At 43.6% G+C, this 21,564-nt stretch overlaps 1 protein-coding gene across 1 annotated transcript in view; it reads right to left on the reverse strand.

Annotated features, from left to right (window-relative positions):
- The window catches only part of LOC134804149 (pyruvate dehydrogenase phosphatase regulatory subunit, mitochondrial), a 42,909-nt gene that overhangs the window by 1,732 nt on the left and 19,613 nt on the right, over nucleotides 1–21,564 (reverse strand). Inside the window, exons 8-16 of the mRNA XM_063777094.1 lie at nucleotides 15,389–15,581; nucleotides 14,251–14,400; nucleotides 8,160–8,323; nucleotides 7,177–7,325; nucleotides 5,352–5,559; nucleotides 3,926–4,015; nucleotides 3,425–3,604; nucleotides 1,433–1,633; nucleotides 639–745 (exon numbers count right to left, since the gene is read on the reverse strand). Of these exons, the coding sequence (XP_063633164.1) occupies nucleotides 639–745; nucleotides 1,433–1,633; nucleotides 3,425–3,604; nucleotides 3,926–4,015; nucleotides 5,352–5,559; nucleotides 7,177–7,325; nucleotides 8,160–8,323; nucleotides 14,251–14,400; nucleotides 15,389–15,581 (1,442 nt within the window). The remainder of the gene's footprint in view (nucleotides 1–638; nucleotides 746–1,432; nucleotides 1,634–3,424; nucleotides 3,605–3,925; nucleotides 4,016–5,351; nucleotides 5,560–7,176; nucleotides 7,326–8,159; nucleotides 8,324–14,250; nucleotides 14,401–15,388; nucleotides 15,582–21,564) is intronic.

A 21,564-nucleotide genomic window follows, 5' to 3' on the forward strand; every position in this document is an offset into this window, starting at 1 on the left:
TGAGCCATAGCACAGATTATATAAGGCGACCATTACGTGAGGGGTTTTTGAGGATTTTAACTTTCGTCACAGAATAAATAATAGTACTAGCCCGGGCGTAAGAATACGGCTACGGTATCCCCTGCCTGTCGTAAAAGGCGACTAAAAGGGGTTCTCGGGGTCGGAGACGGTCGCAGCTAGGGACTGCGACTGAAAAAAGAGGGGACCCACAAAGGGGCATAGCGCTAGGACGGCACTGGCGCGTTCATTGGAGATCCCAGAGCCGTCCGAAATGCGCCGAGGAGGACTACTGGGAGGTTTTTAGTCGGTGAAAGTCCGACATAACCTCCGCGCTGTCCCTGCGGTGCGGAGGTATCCATAACGGAATTTCCTCCCAATAAAAAAAAAGGCACAGAAGACTCACACTCTAACAAAACGCGTATGTTACGATAAGCACAGATATGGCCGCTAGGTGGCGACAGCGCCACGCGCGGATTATGGCTTTCCCCAAAATTGGGGCGGAACGGATGTACTTTTAGCTACCTGTAGCAAAGCGACGAAATCGCGGAGTGAGCCACGCCTGGTTTCGTCTCTCCCTTCTCCGATCTAATCAGTTTTTTGCCGAAACTCTAATAACTCGGTATAATAAGACGTGTTACCTGATCCCGGCTATGTCAACTTCGTAATGTCCGCCGAGCACGTAGTCGTTGGTGACTCGTTGCGCGACGCCATTTTCGTCAAGATTCTGGACGAAACCGAGACACACCTAAAGGCAAAGCAGTCGATTACGTAATTATATAGACCACAGAACACCTCAAGTACGGTGCATGGATATAAGAGAATCGAGGTCACCACCCATAAGCGCTCCCGTACAAATTTAGTGTGGGAGCGCGACCGCTTATTTCAGTTGAGCTCACTACATATTACGTCAGTACTCGTGTAAATTAAATAGGGTAGGCTGTATCAGGGGCCTCCGCCCCAGCACTACGGGTCCAACTCGTGCTGTTGGTCCGTCAGTAACAGTTGTACCTTGTGCCATCACGCTCCGCGATTGTTGCGCCATTTAGGGTCCCAGCTAAATTGGTTGTTCAATATTTCCAATTTAGCAAGAACTCAGGGGCCCACAGATTACCAGTTCGTCGGACGATATCAGCCTGTCGGTTGTTCGGAGTTGTTGTCAGATTTTGGAGCATCCCATGAAATTGTCTACCGTTTGTCCCGAACAAACGCGAATTATCTGAAGAATTGCAGGTATAAGAGTTTCCTTTTCTATCAAAAATAATCGCCTGCTTTAAATGCCGAAAAAAAGTCGCAACACAGGAAATAAAATGCGTTTGTATGAGACAGCCCGTGGAATGCTCCTTTGCGTTTAACGGACAGGCTGATATCGTCCGGCGAACTGGTAATCAGTGGGCCCCTTAAATGTCATAACAATCCCGTGTGGTGAGTGTACCTGTTTCTTGAAGGTGAACCCGTGGCTGGTGGTGGTGGTGGAGCCGCACTGCACGCCGTCGCGGTAGATGGGCTCGCCGCCCCAGCACCACGGGTCCAGCTCGTGCTCGTGGTCGGTCAGTAGCAGCTGGACGTATTGCCGGCGGATGCCTTCCGAGCGTTGGCGTTCGAGCGCCGCGCGACCGATGAACGGGATGTCTTTCTGTATTCAAAATGTATAAGTTGAGGGTTTTTTTGCGAAAATATCGTAGTCAAGGAGTAGGTATAAGCAAAGACATATGTAACTTCGTATAAGATGAATAAAGTCTAAGGAAAAAACGTGCCTCGGAAATCAAGAAAAAGTCATTCTCGGATAGATGGCGCACACACCTTTGGCCTATGGTCGGCTAGATGGCGTGACGACACCGTTTCATATTTAACAATTTTAACACATAGATATCAGTGAATGAACATGGGTCAAAATGATATAAAAATAATAAAATCATTTATCCATATATATACATTTTTTTTTATAATTTTATACGTTTTCATTTTGAGTTTTAGTCGTGTGTCAATATATGGCAGTTAATTTACTGTGACTACATAATTTACTATGACAGGACCCCTCTATACTATCTATTCTCTTTGGTATAAGCAAAGAGAATTTAGTATAGTATATTAATTTACTATTGTCAAAGTAAATTGTGTAGTCACAGTAAATTTACTGCCATCTTTCGACACAGAATTAAAACTTTTAGAACGCCATTTGTCTTTGATATTTAACAAATTTAACACATATCAGTGAAAGAACAAGGGTCAAAGTCAAATGGCGTTCTAAAAGTTTTAATCCTGTATCGAAAGATGGCAGTAAATTTACTGTGACTACAAAATTTACATTGACAATACGGGGCTATTCATAAATTACGTCATTTCAAATTAGGGGGGGGGGGGGGTCTGGACATCGGATGACGGTAGCATGAAGTAGGAGGAAATGGGGTCATTTTTGGATGATTATAGGGGGGGGGGGTCAAAAATCGTCAAAAATCGATGACGTAATTTATGGACAGCCCCTACGCCTCTATTTCAAATTCTCTTCGGTATATGTTAAAGCACGGAACTGTCGGAACTACATAAACCCTGCTTACATTGCCCGTGAACAATTGACGCTGCGCCAGTAGTAGTAAGGTATAGTGTCTAGGTCTTCTTAACCTTTTAAACGCCACAGACGGCAATTGACGTCAACGCAAAATCGTGACAACGACGCCAAAGACGGCATTTGACGTCAATCGTTTTTTTATGAAAATCTACTGAAAAACACCCCACTTTTAGGTTGGCATTATTTATTCACAAAACTAAATTTTACCTCCGTGGCGTCAGTGGCACGGCAAATGGATGCGCCGTTTGGCGTTTAAAGGGTTAATGCGGAGCGCGAGCGAGGCCTCGTAGCCGTGGCTTATTACTTATTTTATTATTTTTTAATCCGTCGTCTACCCAGGCCGGAGATCTCCGGCCAATTGTTCGTTACCCTTGTCTCCCGCTCCCCACGCACGCCGGAGACCCCGTATTTGTTATGACCGATTTTTCTGTACCCGAGATAATTGGCAGGTGAAAAGCAGCTTTAACTTCATTAAAAAAAAACTTTTTGAAGTGAAAACTTCTTTAGCGGCGCTGTGCACTTTTTGTGATGGGAAAAAAATGTTAAACTCGCGAGAGGTCACGTGACCGTAAGATTCTTAAGACGTAAGACGGACACGTGACCTGATCGAAAAACTGTTACAATGTCATAGAGTTTTCACTTCTGCCGGCACTCCCGGAGTGCAACCCGTTGTTTTTTTTCCACTGGGCCTCCGGCCGTAACAAATACGGGGTACAAACTAATAAATAATAATAGACGGAGATCTCCGGCCGGGGTAGTTAGCGGGGTGCTTTTTTTGACAGCTTGGTAGACGACAGGTAAATTTCTCTTTTATAAATACCCTAAAAAATTACTATCATTTAACTATTTTTGATTCACCTGGAACTTGACGCGCCAAGTCCTCCCACACTCCAGGGGCGTGGTGGTGGTGTCCAGGTCTTGGCCCCAAAACGCGAAGAACTTCTCCACGCGTAGAGCGCGCGACGCGTAGTAGCCGACGTGGCTTATGCCATACTTGGCCCCGGCCGCCATGATGCGTTGGTACACGTGCAGCGCGAACTGAACAAGTATGGAAATGGTTTTTTTTAGACTTTCGAAAAAATTCACTAGATTTCGTGCACATTTTTTCAGTTTTTTAAGTCAATAATTATTTTTGAGCTTAATTATTTGACCCATAAAAAAACTCCTATCTGAAAATATGATAAACACATAAAAAAACTCGTGCAAATTTTATGTATATTGATATGGAGAAAAACGTACTTACAATTTTTTTTTATTCTTTCTCTTAGTATAAAAGAAACTCCTATACCTACAAATCGTTATAAAATTCGCTACGGCTACTACACGGTACGTCGCCAAGTCTCATACAGTTTTCCTTACCTCGTTAGGTATGTAGAGTACGTAGCCAAGTTCGCCGGTGTGAGTGAGATTCATGGCTCTAATGCCGTTCGCCAGACCCACGTCCAACTCCTGACAACAAACGTTAATAATAGTATATACACCCCATGTAATTAGAGGAGAAGACAAATGGAATAAATCACTTAAATCAGCAACACTATGGTACCCAAGAGAGGGCAAGAGAAAGAGAGGAAAACCTTGCAGAAGATGGGAGGATGATCTGGTAAAGACAGCTGGCAAAACCTGGAATAGACTGGCACAGAAGAGAGAAGATTGGAAAGTGTTGGGGGGAGGCCTTTGCCAAAGGGCACACAGAATTAGCAATGGAAAATAATTAAACTAACGATACCACATATTCTGATACAAGGAAGGAAGGCTATAAAATAAAAAAAATAAAAAATATCCACCCCAAGCCAAAAGTATGGAATACTTAAACGTTTTTTTCTTTAATATCAGATGATTCTATTATTATTATTGTATATTGGTACGTATAACCAAAAACTTACATTAATTATGCCATACCACATGATTAAAAATATCTCATATCAGGGATGTTGCGAATATCCGCATCCGCGGAACATCCGCATTATTTTCAACATCCGCCTCTGCATCCGCATCCGCATAAAATCGATGGGGAGCTCATGCGGATGCGGATGTCGACCGAGTCGGTAACAGGAACGTCTTAGCGGCGGTGTAAGGCTAGGTAATTTCGTCATTATATACAGGGTGGAAAGATAAGTCGGGCCCTGGAGGGAAACTACCTTAAATCCTTAAGCTGGCTCATTTTACTTAAAGGAGACATTCCTTTATTTTTAAAAAGAATAAAACTGCAAAAGTCGACCAAGTTACTGTTTATTAAATAAAACGCACCCATATTCTTGCTCAAATACTAAACGTTTCGTTTTTTTAAATAAAAATTACTAAAAATGTAATAATTGACGTTTTTTAAGTACCAAATTTTGACATCCTCATCCGCATCCGCGGATGTGAGGCTTTAAATATCCGCATCCGCATCCGCGGATGTTAAAAAATCTGCACCCGCAACATCCCTGCATCATATGTATTAAAACAATATACCTATTATCATATTTACTATTTTGTTTTCTAATTGTAGTAAAAATCCATCGTTTTTATGTCACTAATATATTTTGGCAGAGTTGGATCTGCAAGGTTTTTTAGTTATTTTAAAAACTTTAATAATCCGTGATTTTCGTACGGGTTCATCCCAAGCCGGGTGAGGAAAACTCGGGTGACAATAAAAATCAGTTTTTTTATTTTATTGTGATATATAAGCTTGTTTACATACTTTTGGTCTGGGGTGTATGTAAGGGGTATTCATATAATTCATAGATCGAGGTTCTACTGTAAACGCGCATTTTTTGCTCCATGAATCACATAGGCATCATACCTTAAAGGTGAAGAAGGGGAAGTTGCTCGGCGACAGATCCGTGTCGGTGAGCTCGGACATGAGGTTCCTGGTGAAGGGCCCCATGACGCAGATGGCGGTGTACATCGGCGTCACGTCGGAGAGCGTCACGGAGCCGTCGCGGGGCAGGTGCCGCTTTATCCACACCTTGCAGCGGGTTTGTTGGATTGTCGGGGCTATCATCATGTAGCTGAAAATGAATCAAAGGTGAGCTTATCTAGGCTCGGAACCGGTTTATGAAATACCGGTATTTACCGGTTTATTTAGGTTTTCCTCCGAACCTTAAAAATAACGCGAACTTTTTAAGAACTTTATTGTAACCTAAATAAACCGGTTTATTCGACGGTGTTTATTGTTCTAAAACGGTTAATTAGACAAGAACTTTATGTAAATGTTCTTCAAAAACCCGGTTTAAAAATAACGGTTTTCGAGCGAAACCAAAATTAAAAGGTTTTGCGCCAAGTACAAGATAACGATTTGGAAATTTAACCGGTTTCCGAGTCTTGGAGTGTATGTCAAGTTTGAAATTGGCTATGTGTGTAATTGGTGGATGGGGAATGGTGAAAACATGAACTTTCATGGGACGACATCTTCGTACTATTTGAAAGCTGCCAACTGTCAAATAAGCAATCCCACATCCGCTAGGGCGGCGCCACATTCATGCACGGAGAGAATATTTTTAATGCAGGAATTGTAAGTGTTAATGTTGAAATACTCACTGGTTGTCCGATATGCTGGCTAGGCTGCAGTCGTTTTCGTATCCGCCCCTCTCGTCCTGCATACCCGTGTGTATGATGAAGCCGACAGACCTCAGACTGTTGGAGGAATTGTAAGTGTTAATGTTGAAACACTCACTGGTTGTCCGATATCCTGGCTAGGCTGCAGTCGTTCTCGTATCCGCCCCTCTCGTTCTGCATGCCCGTGTGTATGATGGAGCCGACAGACCTCAGACTGTTGGAGGCATTATAAGTGTTAATGTTGAAACACTCACTGGTTGTCCGATATCCTGGCTAGGCTGCAGTCGTTCTCGTATCCGCCCCTCTCGTTCTGCATGCCCGTGTGTATGATGGAGCCGACAGACCTCAGACTGTTGGAGGCATTGTAAGTGTTAATGTTGAAACACTCACTGGTTGTCCGATATCCTGGCTAGGCTGCAGTCGTTCTCGTATCCGCCCCTCTCGTTCTGCATGCCCGTGTGTATGACGGAGCCGACAGACCTCAGACTGTTGGAGGCATTGTAAGTGTTAATGTTGAAACACTCACTGGTTGTCCGATATCCTGGCTAGGCTGCAGTCGTTCTCGTATCCGCCCCTCTCGTCCTGCATGTCCGTGTGTATGATGGAGCCGACAAACCTCAGACTGTTGGAGGAATTGTAAGTGTTAATGTTGAAACACTCACTGGTTGTCCGATATCCTGGCAAGGCTGCAGTCGTTCTCGTATCCGTCCCTCTCGTTCTGCATGCCCCTGTGTATGATGGAGCCGACAGACCTCAGACTGTTGGAGGAATTGTAAGTGTTAATGTTGAAACACTCACTGGTTGTCCGATATCCTGGCTAGGCTGCAGTCGTTCTCGTATCCGCCCCTCTCGTTCTGCATGCCCGTGTGTATGATGGAGCCAACAGACCTCAGACTGTTGGAGGAATTGTAAGTGTTAATGTTGAAACACTCACTGGTTGTCCGATATCCTGGCTAGGCTGCAGTCGTTCTCGTATCCGCCCCTCTCGTTCTGCATGCCCGTGTGTATGATGGAGCCGACAGACCTCAGACTGTTGGAGGAATTGTAAGTGTTAATGTTGAAACACTCACTGGTTGTCCGATATCCTGGCTAGGCTGCAGTCGTTCTCGTATCCGCCCCTCTCGTTCTGCATGCCCGTGTGTATGATGGAGCCGACGGGCACGTCCACGTCGTTGGAGCACAGGTATTGGAGTAGGTCGACGACCTCGCGGCCTTTCGACTGTTGAAGAAACCATAAAACAAGTGTTAATGTCGATGATGCACATGAGCGTCAAATTTTGTTAAGGCTGTTTTTAGGGTTCCGTACCCAAAGGGTAAAACGGGACCCTATTACTAAGACTTCGCTGTCCGTCCGTCCGTCCGTCCGTCTGTCACCAGGCTGTATCTCACGAACCGTGATAGCTAGACAGTTGAAATTTTCACAGATGATGTATTTCTGTTGCCGCTATAACAACAAATACTAAAAACAGAATAAAATAAAGATTTAAATGGGGCTCCCATACAACAAACGTGATTTTTGACCAAAGTTAAGCAACGTCGGGAGTGGTCAGTACTTGGATGGGTGACCGTTTTTTTTTTTGCTTTTCTTTTTTTTTCTTTTTTTTTTTATATATGGTACGGAACCCTTCGTGCGCGAGTCCGACTCGCACTTGCCCGATTTTTTTATTTTTCAATTTAGGGTGGTGTGTGTGTCACATTACCTGCAGGTCTATCTTCGTGAATGAGGAGTAATCCGCGAGGCCCACGGCTCCCAACAGGCCCAGTACTCGCGCTGCATTGTGTCGTACCAGTGCGGTTTGTCATAGCGTGTGTGTCACATTACCAGAGATCGGCGGGGGTCAGCTATTTGTCATATAATATGACGTAATATGACGTAAGACATGTCAAATTATAAGGTAAATAGCTCACCCCGCCGATCTCTGCACATTACCTGCAGGTCTATCTTGGTGAACGAGGAGTAATCCGCGAGGCCCACGGCCTCCCTACAGGCCCAGTACTCGCGCTGCACTGTGTCGAACCAGTGCGGTTTGTCATAGCGTGTGTGTCACATTACCTGCAGGTCTATCTTCGTGAATGAGGAGTAATCCGCAAGGCCCACGGCCTCCCTGCAGGCCCAGTACTCGCGCTGCACTGTGTCGAACCAGTGCGGCTTGCCGAACGTCATCGTGTAGGCGATCTTGAACGGGCGAGGTTTTAGCGTGTCGTCGGGTGATTTTTCTGCACAATGTATTTTGTGATCATCATTGTATTATTTAAACACAATTAAATTTGTAATGTCTTGTATAAATGTCGAGAAAACATATAAAGAATATTTATGTGCATGTATGCATATATGTTTTCTATGCAATAATAAAAATATTCAGAAGTCTAAATTTCTCACCAGCCAACTCGAGGAAAATACTAACAGTAAAATATCATAGCTGGTTTGTTAGTGCACACGGTTGTATGGGGACCTTGCACTTTGAGACTATGCGCTGAAACTTGGCACAGTTGATTGTTAGCTGGTCTTGAGCAGAAACAGACCGGTAGACGTCGAGAGCCACCTCTCATTTAGTGGGAGGGAGGGGGGAAGTTCGACGCCGCCGCGCTACACTTGGAGCAACATTTCTCTAAAACTAATACCTATTAGGGCACGTGATATATCATTATCGGATAAATTAAGGATAAGAAATCTAGTTTTGGAACAAAAACAATGCACTTCCTAACAAAAAAAGCATAAAGTAGAAAAGACTAAAAAACGTATTTGAGATTTTATCATAATTACCAATTTTTTTTTAAAGTGTAGCAGGAATCTGAAAACAAAAAAGGAGGGGGGGAAGTTCGACGCCGCCGCGCTTCATTTGGAGCAACATTTCTCTAAAAATATACGTATTAGGGCATATGATATATCATTTTTGGATAAATTAAGGATGAAAAATCTAGTTTTGGAACAAAAACAATGCACTTTCTAACAAAAAAAAGCATAAAGTAGAAAAGACTAAAAAACGTATTTGTGATTTTTTTCATAATTACCAATTTTTTTTTAAAGTGTAGCAGGAATCTGAAAACAAAAAATACAGTTGTAAAGCTACACTTATTACGCTTAAGAAAATATATATTTTATTATACAAAACTGTTGATAAATGGGAGATAAAAAATAATATTAAGCGTGGGTCAGAGTGATCTCAATACAAAATATTATGAATGTGGGAAGTATTATGGCAGTATGTATTATTTTGTATATAGTAGTATGTATTGGCCATCCTTTACGAGTTATTTACGAATGACTAAAAAAGGAGACAAGGGGCAGGGGGGAAAGGGGAGTATTTATTTTCTCCCTTCAATATTTTTTTATATATTGATCTTACCGAAAAAAAGTAGAACTTACTTTATAAGAAATCTGAAACAGATTATTTACGTAAAAGATTATCAACAGTTTTGTATAATAAAATATATATTTTCTTAAGCGTAATAAGTGTAGCTTTACAACTGTATTTTTTGTTTTCAGATTCCTGCTACACTTTAAAAAAAATTGGTAATTATGAAAAAAATACTAATACGTTTTTTAGTCTTTTCTAGTTTATGCTTTTTTTTTTGTTACAATGTGCATTGTTTTTGTTCCAAAACTAGATTTTTCATCCTTAATTTATCCAAAAATGATATATCATATGCCCTAATACGTATATTTTTAGAGAAATGTTGCTCCAAGTTAAGCGCGGCGGCGTCGAACTTCCCCCCTCCCCCCCACTAAATGAGACGTGGCTCTCGATGTCTACCGGTCTGTATCTGCTCAAGACCAGCTAAGAATCAACTGTGCCAAGTTTCAGCGCATAGTCACAAAGTGCAAGGTGTCGTGCACTAACAAACCGTATCACGAATTAAATCCAAATTAAACTGTTCATTTGGATTGTGTATTCAAAAGCATAATTTAAAAGTCAATTCTACTAGCCAACATGAGGAAATAACTCAATTTGCATTAACCCTGAGGACAGAATGCAACCTTCTCAGTTTTTTAAAGAAGATTATTTACGAGCTGGTGCGGTGAAACTAAATATGTATAATTATTCTTCGGATCTCCGTCGCTTCGGTAGCTAGTGTAAGCTGCACCGAGCGTCCGATGTCACGAATTTAGCACAAAGGCACGGCCAAGTATCGCGAGATCGGACACGCCGTGCGAGCTGTTTCTTCACCGCCTTTCGAGTTTCAGGTATTCCAGTATTTGTCAAAATTTTTAGTTTTAATTAATTAGAAATTAGAAGGGGACAAAAGATGTGGCGCAGCGCGAAACTTGCGACGGAAGATATGGCACCGACGGGCCTTAATCACGTGGGCCGCTCGTAGCCCATGACTTGGCCGAACACGGCCCCGTTGTCCCGTAGATGCTGATTCCTAAAGGCTTGTGTTGTGGGTGTAATATAGTTCACACTCACCGACGGGCTCGAACCACGTGGGCCGCTCGTAGCCCATGACTTGGCCGAACACGGCCCCGTTGTCCCGTAGATGCTGATTCCTAAAGGCTTGTGTTGTGGGTGTAATATAGTTCACACTCACCGACGGGCTCGAACCACGTGGGCCGCTCGCGGCCCATGACTTTACCGAAGACGGCCCCGTTGTCACGTAGATGCTGTCTCTTACAGGCTTGTGGGAGTTATACGGTTCACACTCACCGACGGGCTCGAACCACTTGGGCCGCTCGTAGCCCATGACTTGGCCGAACACGGCCCCGTTGTCCCGTAGATGCTGATTCCTAAAGGCTTGTGTTGTGGGTGTAATATAGTTCACACTCACCGACGGGCTCGAACCACGTGGGCCGCTCGTAGCCCATGACTTGGCTGAACACGGCCCCGTTGTCACGTAGATGCTGTCTCTTACAGGCTTGTGGGAGTTATACGGTTCACACTCACCGACGGGCTCGAACCACGTGGGCCGCTCGCGGCCCATGACTTTGCCGAAGACGGCCCCGTTGTCACGTAGATGCTGTCTCTTACAGGCTTGTGGGAGTTATACGGTTCACACTCACCGACGGGCTCGAACCACGTGGGCCGCTCGTAGCCCATGACTTGGCCGAACACGGCCCCGTTGTCCCGTAGATGCTGATTCCTAAAGGCTTGTGTTGTGGGTGTAATATAGTTCACACTCACCGACGGGCTCGAACCACGTGGGCCGCTCGTAGCCCATGACTTGGCTGAACACGGCCCCGTTGTCACGTAGATGCTGTCTCTTACAGGCTTGTGGGAGTTATACGGTTCACACTCACCGACGGGCTCGAACCACGTGGGCCGCTCGCGGCCCATGACTTTGCCGAACACGGCCCTGTTGTCACGTAGATGCTGTCTCTTACAGGCTACGGGAGTTATACGGTTCACACTCACCGACGGGCTCGAACCACGTGGGCCACTCGTAGCCCATGACTTGGCTGAACACGGCCCCGTTGTCACGTAGATGCTGTCTCTTACAGGCTTGTGGGAGTTATACGGTTCACACTCACCGACGGGCTCGAAACAGGTGGGCCGCTCGCGGCCCATGACTTTGCCGAACACGGCCCCGTTGTCACGTAGATGCTGTCTCTTACAGGCTTGTGGGAGTTATACGGTTCACACTCACCGACGGGCTCGAACCACGTGGGCCGCTCGTAGCCCATGACTTGGCTGAACACGGCCCCGTTGTCACGTAGATGCTGTCTCTTACAGGCTTGTGGGAGTTATACGGTTCACACTCACCGACGGGCTCGAACCACGTGGGCCGCTCGCGGCCCATGACTTTGCCGAACACGGCCCCGTTGTCACGTAGATGCTGTCTCTTACAGGCTTGTGGGAGTTATACGGTTCACACTCACCGACGGGCTCGAACCACGTGGGCCGCTCGTAGCCCATGACTTGGCTGAACACGGCCCCGTTGTCACGTAGATGCTGTCTCTTACAGGCTTGTGGGAGTTATACGGTTCACACTCACCGACGGGCTCGAACCACGTGGGCCGCTCGCGGCCCATGACTTTGCCGAACACGGCCCCGTTGTCACGTAGATGCTGTCTCTTACAGGCTTGTGGGAGTTATACGGTTCACACTCACCGACGGGCTCGAACCACGTGGGCCGCTCGTAGCCCATGACTTGGCTGAACACGGCCCCGTTGTCACGTAGATGCTGTCTCTTACAGGCTTGTGGGAGTTATACGGTTCACACTCACCGACGGGCTCGAACCACGTGGGCCGCTCGCGGCCCATGACTTGGCTGAACACGGCCCCGTTGTCACGTAGATGCTGTCTCTTACAGGCTTGTGGGAGTTATACGGTTCACACTCACCGACGGGCTCGAACCACGTGGGCCGCTCGTAGCCCATGACTTGGCTGAACACGGCCCCGTTGTCACGTAGATGCTGTCTCTTACAGGCTTGTGGGAGTTATACGGTTCACACTCACCGACGGGCTCGAACCACGTGGGCCGCTCGCGGCCCATGACTTGGCTGAACACGGCCCCGTTGTCACGTAGATGCTGTCTCTTACAGGCTTGTGGGAGTTATACGGTTCACACTCACCGACGGGCTCGAACCACGTGGGCCGCTCGCGGCCCATGACTTTGCCGAAGACGGCCCCGTTGTCACGTAGATGCTGTCTCTTACAGGCTTGTGGGAGTTATACGGTTCACACTCACCGACGGGCTCGAACCACGTGGGCCGCTCGTAGCCCATGACTTGGCCGAACACGGCCCCGTTGTCCCGTAGATGCTGATTCCTAAAGGCTTGTGTTGTGGGTGTAATATAGTTCACACTCACCGACGGGCTCGAACCACGTGGGCCGCTCGTAGCCCATGACTTGGCTGAACACGGCCCCGTTGTCACGTAGATGCTGTCTCTTACAGGCTTGTGGGAGTTATACGGTTCACACTCACCGACGGGCTCGAACCACGTGGGCCGCTCGCGGCCCATGACTTGGCTGAACACGGCCCCGTTGTCACGTAGATGCTGTCTCTTACAGGCTTGTGGGAGTTATAGGTTCACACTCACCGACGGGCTCAAACCACGTGGGCCGCTCGTAGCCCATGACTTGGCTGAACACGGCCCCGTTGTCACGTAGATGCTGTCTCTTACAGGCTTGTGGGAGTTATACGGTTCACACTCACCGACGGGCTCGAACCACGTGGGCCGCTCGTAGCCCATGACTTGGCTGAACACGGCCCCGTTGTCACGTAGATGCTGTCTCTTACAGGATTGTGGGAGTTATACGGTTCACACTCACCGACGGGCTCGAACCACGTGGGCCGCTCGTAGCCCATGACTTGGCTGAACACGGCCCCGTTGTCCCGTAGATGCTGTCTCTTACAGGCTTGTGGGAGTTATACGGTTCACACTCACCGACGGGCTCGAACCACGTGGGCCGCTCGCGGCCCATGACTTTGCCGAAGACGGCCCCGTTGTCACGTAGATGCTGTCTCTTACAGGCTTGTGGGAGTTATACGGTTCACACTCACCAACGGGCTCGAACCACGTGGGCCGCTCGTAGCCCATGACTTGGCCGAACACGGCCCCGTTGTCCCGTAGATGCTGATTCCTAAAGGCTTGTGTTGTGGGTGTAATATAGTTCACACTCACCGACGGGCTCGAACCACGTGGGCCGCTCGTAGCCCATGACTTGGCTGAACACGGCCCCGTTGTCACGTAGATGCTGTCTCTTACAGGCTTGTGGGAGTTATACGGTTCACACTCACCGACGGGCTCGAACCACGTGGGCCGCTCGCGGCCCATGACTTTGCCGAACACGGCCCCGTTGTCACGTAGATGCTGTCTCTTACAGGCTTGTGGGAGTTATACGGTTCACACTCACCGACGGGCTCGAACCACGTGGGCCGCTCGTAGCCCATGACTTGGCTGAACACGGCCCCGTTGTCACGTAGATGCTGTCTCTTACAGGCTTGTGGGAGTTATACGGTTCACACTCACCGACGGGCTCGAACCACGTGGGCCGCTCGCGGCCCATGACTTTGCCGAACACGGCCCCGTTGTCACGTAGATGCTGTCTCTTACAGGCTTGTGGGAGTTATACGGTTCACACTCACCGACGGGCTCGAACCACGTGGGCCGCTCGTAGCCCATGACTTGGCTGAACACGGCCCCGTTGTCACGTAGATGCTGTCTCTTACAGGCTTGTGGGAGTTATACGGTTCACACTCACCGACGGGCTCGAACCACGTGGGCCGCTCGTAGCCCATGACTTGGCCGAACACGGCCCCGTTGTCACGTAATGTGGGGTATATGGGGGACATGCGCAGATTTCGACCGGTTTGAAACTCGTGGAACGGGTACGGTAGGCCGTAGTGGACACCTGTGAAAACAAAGATGTTTTAATTGTATTGTTAAATAGGAATCTCTGACTTGACAGTAGATAGGCACTAGCTATTTAACTAACTTAAATCACTTCAAAATTGTCTTTATTTTAACGCATAGATTTCGTTAATCACGATTCTTTGTGGATTTATGTAACTTGCTTCCTATTTCCACTGTCTTACACTGCTAAGACCAACCAATATAATAAAATATCAGAATATTATTTTTAAGTATGAACTGAGAGAGCACCTCTTTCAAAGTATCAGAAGTAGATAAAATAACCGTCCGTGAGCTGCTCTACGGTGGCATCGGCTACGTTGCAGCAATGGCTACAAAGCCATTCGTAACGTAACAGAATTAGTAGAACCGTTCAATCCGTTCATGAGCTGTCGGCGCGATTGGAATTTTAAGATACTGACGTATTACGTACGACCAATTAATAGATCTAGAAACGATATGAATTAGATGTATCAGTGTCAGAAGTGAAATTTTTGCTTAAAGTTCGAATCGGGCGGTGTTTCTACGGTAGCATCGGCTATGTCGTAGCACTTTTAACCGTTCGTAGCGTTCGTCTATATATATTTTTATTCAATTCCATATTACTCGTTAACCGCTCTCTGAATTTCATTGTGCTTCATACATGTGGAAGCACATTGCGAGCACTAACCTTAGGCAGTACTTTCACCCTTGAGTAGGCAGCCATTAGCTGGAACTGGAAATGCGTCCGCCAACCTGACGTCAGGATGGCGGGCGTCATCTATTTCTTAAATATCTCTGGAGTTTAAACAGCACATTGCTCCAATTTTGGCGCACATTTGGCACATTGCTAGCACTAACTCCTGACGTATACCGCAGCTCCATTTGTTGATGTACACCCGCCATCCTGACACTCACTCAGAATTAGTAGAACCGTCCGTGAGTGTTCTACGCTGGTATCGGATACGCCGTAGCAAAGGTAGGCAAGAATATTTTAAGTATGAACTGACCAGGCACCTCTTTGATCCGGTCCCTCAGGAAGCGCTTGTTGTTGTGCAGGCCCAGAAACCGGTTGATGTCGAGCTCGTGCATATCGTAGCGCGTGTAGCCGTCCGTGAGTTGCTCTACGGTCGCCTCGGCTACGCCGCCGGCCGCTGATATGCCTACGGTCTTCATGCCGGCCGCTACGTGGTAATTGAACATCTGCGGGCGCAAACATTTTATGGAAGATTTTGATACTTTAGTTCCTATCGCTTCGACTTCGAATCGATATCAGGTTAATGCTTTCCCTAATAATAGCCCTTTTTACATATTCTGTTAAATTCCTACCCGAAATAATATAAAAAACAAGATATTAAAATTTTGTTAAACTCAATATTTCCATGTAAAATTTAACTACATTAGTATTACGGCCATATTCGAACAATGCTTATAGGATCGTAACTTTTGACACTGGCAGATCGGTATCGTATCGCTGTGATATCTTATAAGCTTTGTTCGAATACGGCCGTTAGTCTTAAACATTATTGTTTTTTTTTTAATCTACACCCAAAGTTGCCTGGACTGCGACACACCAAAAAAAAAGTGCCAAGTTCGGGATTCAACTCTTCTTGGCCGTCTTAAATAGGGAGCATGAATAATTATTAGTATCGGCTGTTAACCCGATCGGTTGGCATGTCATCTTATGTATCAGGGCCCACTCAAATTTCGCTCGCGACCCATAGTTTGGGAAATGCTGATCTACACTATTGACTTTGACAAAATGGGAGAACTTCAGAAATTGCTGTGACTAGACGAGAACATATCCATCGGAACACGTAGTCTGCAGTTGTATTATAGTTTCACATATTCTTCATAATCGTAATCATTTATTTGTTGCATCTTCCAATTATCTTGTATCGTCTTCACGTCGCTGACAGCGACCACGGAACGTTCGATGTCACGAATTTAGCGCACGGACACGGCCAAGTTACGCGAGATCGAACGAGCCGAGAGCGCTGGGTTTCCAGCTCTTCCAGGTCTTTCATACCCGTCAAAGGATTCTGTTTGCAGGTCTTGATTAGCTGTCTGAAGATATTTTCATGGGTTTCAGGTCTTGATTAGCTGTCTGAAGGTACTTTCAGAGGTTCCAGGTCCAGGTCTTGATTAGCTGTCTAATATACTGATTTCAAAAAAAAATTGGGCCATAAAATAACTAGTGGCTATGTGAGCTTTAGACCTCGCGAGCATAGTTTATCCCACTGTGCACGACGACAGCGCCACACAGCGGTTTGATCATTCAACTATACGAAATTTTAAATTTATTCTTAAAAGAAAAAACAATACGAAATTTGAGTGTAAAAAAGAACAAAAAGTTATGACCTAGCATTCAATTACTAGGGATCGAACCGGGGACCTGCCGTGTATAAACAAAATAAGTTTTTGGCAAAAATTTCATTTTTGGTACAGGCTTTTATCGCTGACTGTACTTTTCTTACGACAGACAACTAATACTCATCGAGACAATTCTAAAAACCCCTAACACAATTAGGTTGCGTTGTTTCATCACAGAGTTCCTATGGCCACCTCTTGTCTCCATCATCAGATCAGCTCGATGGTACCATAATATTGCATTGTCATCTGATTTATACATGTATGCAAAATCTCAGCTCAATCGGAAACCGGCAAGTGGATCTAATTTAATTTGCAAGATTTGATTACCGACAGACAGACAACGGTCAGGTGAAACTAAATTAAGGTGGATGTCTAGGGATGGGATGCCGATTATCAGCCAAAAGATGGCGTCAGTGTGCACGAATTGTGGATTTGCACCGTTTCTCCCAAAATATAAACAGTTTCATAAGATGTGTTGATATTGGCGAAAACAATAAAAAATATTACGTCCAAATCGAAACATGTTATACTCAACAGTGTCTAATCTAAATAATCAGAGAAAAAAACTGCAAAATATTGCAATACCTTGCATTCACGCACTCTCACATACCTAAAGTCAGTGTCTAATGTCAGTAGATTTGTAATGTTACAGTAAAGTAACCTAGAGGGCGCAGTGCAGCGCATGAATATTTTTAGGAATAACAATTTAGAATTTAAATTCTTATTTGAGACATTGAAAAGTAACTTAGAACCAACTGATACGTATTTTCAGACGTTGATTGTCATGTGCTTGTGGCACCCACAACATCTGTTTTGAATAAATTTTAGCTAGAGTATCAATGAATCTGGGTTCAAATCCCGACAGTGCTTAGTTTTTTTTTATTATTTTATAAAAAGTTTTATAGATTATATGTTTTTATTCTTATTATCAATTGAAAATGACGCAAATTATTTTACCTAAAATTACAAAAACGCTTTTAATGTTAGCTTAGTACAGTCGCCCTCAGATATATCGGGGCGGATAAGGCGCTCACAAATATCTGAACACGCCTCTATTGTCAAGGCATTAGAGTGCGTGTTCAGATATTTGTGAGCACCTCGGACGCTCCGATATATCTGATGGCGACTGTACTAACACTACTAAGTAAGCTGGCGTGTGAGTCACATTTCTGGGGAAGTAATGAGAAACAGAAAAAAACAGAATAGTGTTCTTTAAACACAATATAATATTGTGATTATGATGGGATGCGAACTCGTTTATTTGCCTATATATGGTTGCACATAGAAGCGCTGATGGCCTAGCGGTAAGAGCGTGCGACTTTCAATCCGGAGGTCGCGGGTTCAATCCCCGGCTCGTACCAATGAGTTTTTCGGAACTTATGTACGAAATAATAATTTGTATTTCGCTTAGATCCCCACGTTACAGGCTAAACCTAGTGTGGGGATCACTGTAGGTACTGCCCCTCTGTAATTCAAGTTGTCAAATAAATATACATATTTAGATTTTTTTGAATTTTAGTTTATGTTGTAGTTAGTTTTAGCTTTATGTAGTTTATAATTTTAGTTTATATATTTTTTTGCTTATATTACATATTGTATTTCCTACTAAACTTTTCGTATCATTATCATCTGTTCCTCAATAAAAAATTGTTTTTTTTTTAAATATCCATTGATATTTGCCAGTCGCATAAGGTCTTCTTATTATATTTAAGTAACCCATTACTGTCAAAAATATCAAGTTTGAAATAGAATTTTTCATTGTCGACTTACCGACATCCGAACGTTGCGAGCATGTTGCCTTTTCAAACCATTTGGCAACGTCGCCCGGGGAATAACTAGAAATCTTCTAAAAATGTATGTCCTTTTGTATTTTGATATTTATGATTATAAATTTATGACGATTTTCTATGCTGCAAATTGATTAAATTATTGAGAGAAAAATGCTTGCAAAGAAAACAAGAAATATCCGTTATCATTTCTCATGCTTTGAAAGAGGGTCATTGTTATTCTAAAAGTTGTGCAGAAAATGATACGTTTCTGCACTAGAGCATTTTTGGTTCCAATTCCAAGTACGATTTTTTTTTACGATAAGCAATTGAAATTTGGGTATAAATGGATTTTTCATATAATTTCCATTCTGATATTTGACTCCCCATTCCATAAATAACGATACTTTTGGCTAAATTGTTAATTGAAAGTATCCTAAAAAAATACTATAAAAACTATTTATACTTAGTCATGTTTTAAAAAAAGCACATGCATTTTACTTTCCTTGTATGCGAAGTGTTTAACTCGGGTGAAAGGCATCATTTCTGCCGAGGTGATCATTGATGATTTCGGCAGAAATGATCCCTTGGTTAAGAATGTACTATTGTTATGCGCAAGCAGAACATATAGAATCTTGTTTATTTACATGATATGATATGATATGATATTTATTTATTTCATAATATTACATTGCATTATAAATTATTATGTTAATATATAAGAATTAATATTATGATCGTCAAAAGTACATTATTAAATACGGTATTTTCTAACAAACAATACATAGTTTAAGGTCTCATGAATTCGTCCATACAATATATTGTATTTCCTAGCAGTATTTGCTTTAGTTGGGACTGAAATTCCGACACACTGGCTATGTCTTTCACACGTTTAGGTAACTTTTCATATAGGGATGGTCCCATCACCCTTGGATCTTTTGTACATAGGGCCAGCCTTTTACGAATATTCGTGAGGCGATGAGCGTTTCGTGTGTTATAATTGTGGACTTCATCGACTCGTTTGAATGTTTTCAAGTTTCGCTTCACATTCATCACTGTATCGTGTATATACATCGAGCATACAGTTAATATTATTATTGATTTAAACAAATCTCGGCAAGACGTATTTCTGGGAACACCCGCTACGATACGAAGAGCTTTTTTTTGTAAAATTAGCACTCTTTTACTATCCGATGAGTTACCCCAAAGGATAACGCCGTAGGATATGATGGAATGTATATAGGCATAATACACCTGCAGGAGTGTTTTTGGCGACACCAGTCTGCTAAGCTCACGCAGTACATATATAGAGGTAGCCAACTTGTTGCATACTAGCTTGACGTGAGGCTTCCATGAAAGCGTTTTATCAAGTTGGAAACCCAAGAACCTTACGAGCCTAACAACCTGGATGTCTCCACACAAAGTCAGTTGTGGGTAGTTGACGGTGCGACCACTGAAGAGGGTGGAGTGCGACCATGAAGATGAAATTTTGCTCCCAATATATATTTTCGAGAAAAATATAGCTACTTTAGTTTAAAAATCATTGTAAGAATAAATATAGGCTTCCAGAGAACATTTATTTATATTTCTGCCGAGACGAAAACAGAATTCACAAGGCTTTTCGGTGGACGACCGTTACGCGAATGATTGTTTGGACTGACCTTTAATTCTATTAAATGTATAGTTATATAAAGGAATGAAATTATATCAGAAAAAGGAAACTCTTAAATGAGTATACTCATAACATGCTTTGTGCATTAAATGTATCTCCCTCTATTCAGTGAAGATAAAACAAAATACACAGGTAACCTGTGTTCCGGTTTTAAAATGCCATCTGTTACACCTTTGATAAATTAAAAATGATTGCTTGTCAAAGAAGTCGCCATGTTAGAATTACACCTATACTATAAGCATCACTCACACAAACAAGCAATGGGGCAAAATTTTACTAAAATTCAAAGGCCTTTTTCTTAATAATATTTTTTTTTTTATTTATTGAGAAAACCAAACAGTCATATAAACATATCAAAAATACAATACACGATGTACTGCAACAAAAGATACAATAAAAAAGACCTGGAGGTTCATAAATTATAAATTATGTTAACTGTGTAAGTACAATTATAACTACTGCATATTAATACCAGATAGAAAAAACTGCTATCAGTACTTAGGTACTAAAACAACTTACGTTTAACTATGGTTTTTAGACTAGATATCGAATTTTGAAAGCAATCTATTTCGGAGAGATGTTTATTATAGTAACTAGGAACCCGTCTGAAAAAGGTATGCCTGGAATAGTTCTTGAGAAAAACTAATATGAAACAGCGATCGAGGGCGTAAGGGGTGATGCGGACAACTGAAAGTAACTAATCTTAGGAGATTAGGACAATTAATAATATTTTTAAGAATTTTAAACAAAAACATAACGTCCAAGTATATCCTACGGTTAAAAAGGGAAGGTACACGAAAATGTTTTGCGGCCAAGGTAGAATTTACAAAATAAGTGCCTGTTCTATAACTTAACGATTTTAAGAAAATGTTTTGAATTCTCTCCAAACGGTCAATATGGACTTGATACTGAGGTGTCCAAATTACAGTCCCGAATTCGAGGATACTCCTAACAAAAGAATAAAATAATAATTTATAAGTATTTGGCCGCGTGAACGGTTGTCCGACACGAAGAATCATTCCTAACCTTTTATATGCACGTTTACATAAGTTATCAATATGCTCGTTAAAGTTTAGTTGCGAGTCCATAGTGACACCTAAGTCTTTAGTGGAAGAGACTCGTGCTATGTTATTACCAGATAAATTATAATTATATACTATCGGATTGTGTTTTCGATTAAAACTTATAACAAAACATTTTTCTGTGTTTAAAAACAAATGATTATTAGAGCAATATTGGACAAAATTATCTAGATCTTTTTGCAACAATAGGCAGTCCGCTTCCGAAGACACAGCTTTATAAATCTTTGTGTCATCGGCGTATATAAGGTGTTCAGAGCTACGAAAACAGGCCGCCATATCATTGATTGACCGAA

This window comes from Cydia splendana, chromosome Z (assembly GCF_910591565.1).
Source record: "Cydia splendana chromosome Z, ilCydSple1.2, whole genome shotgun sequence".
In the NCBI taxonomy this organism is placed as follows: domain Eukaryota; kingdom Metazoa; phylum Arthropoda; class Insecta; order Lepidoptera; family Tortricidae; genus Cydia; species Cydia splendana.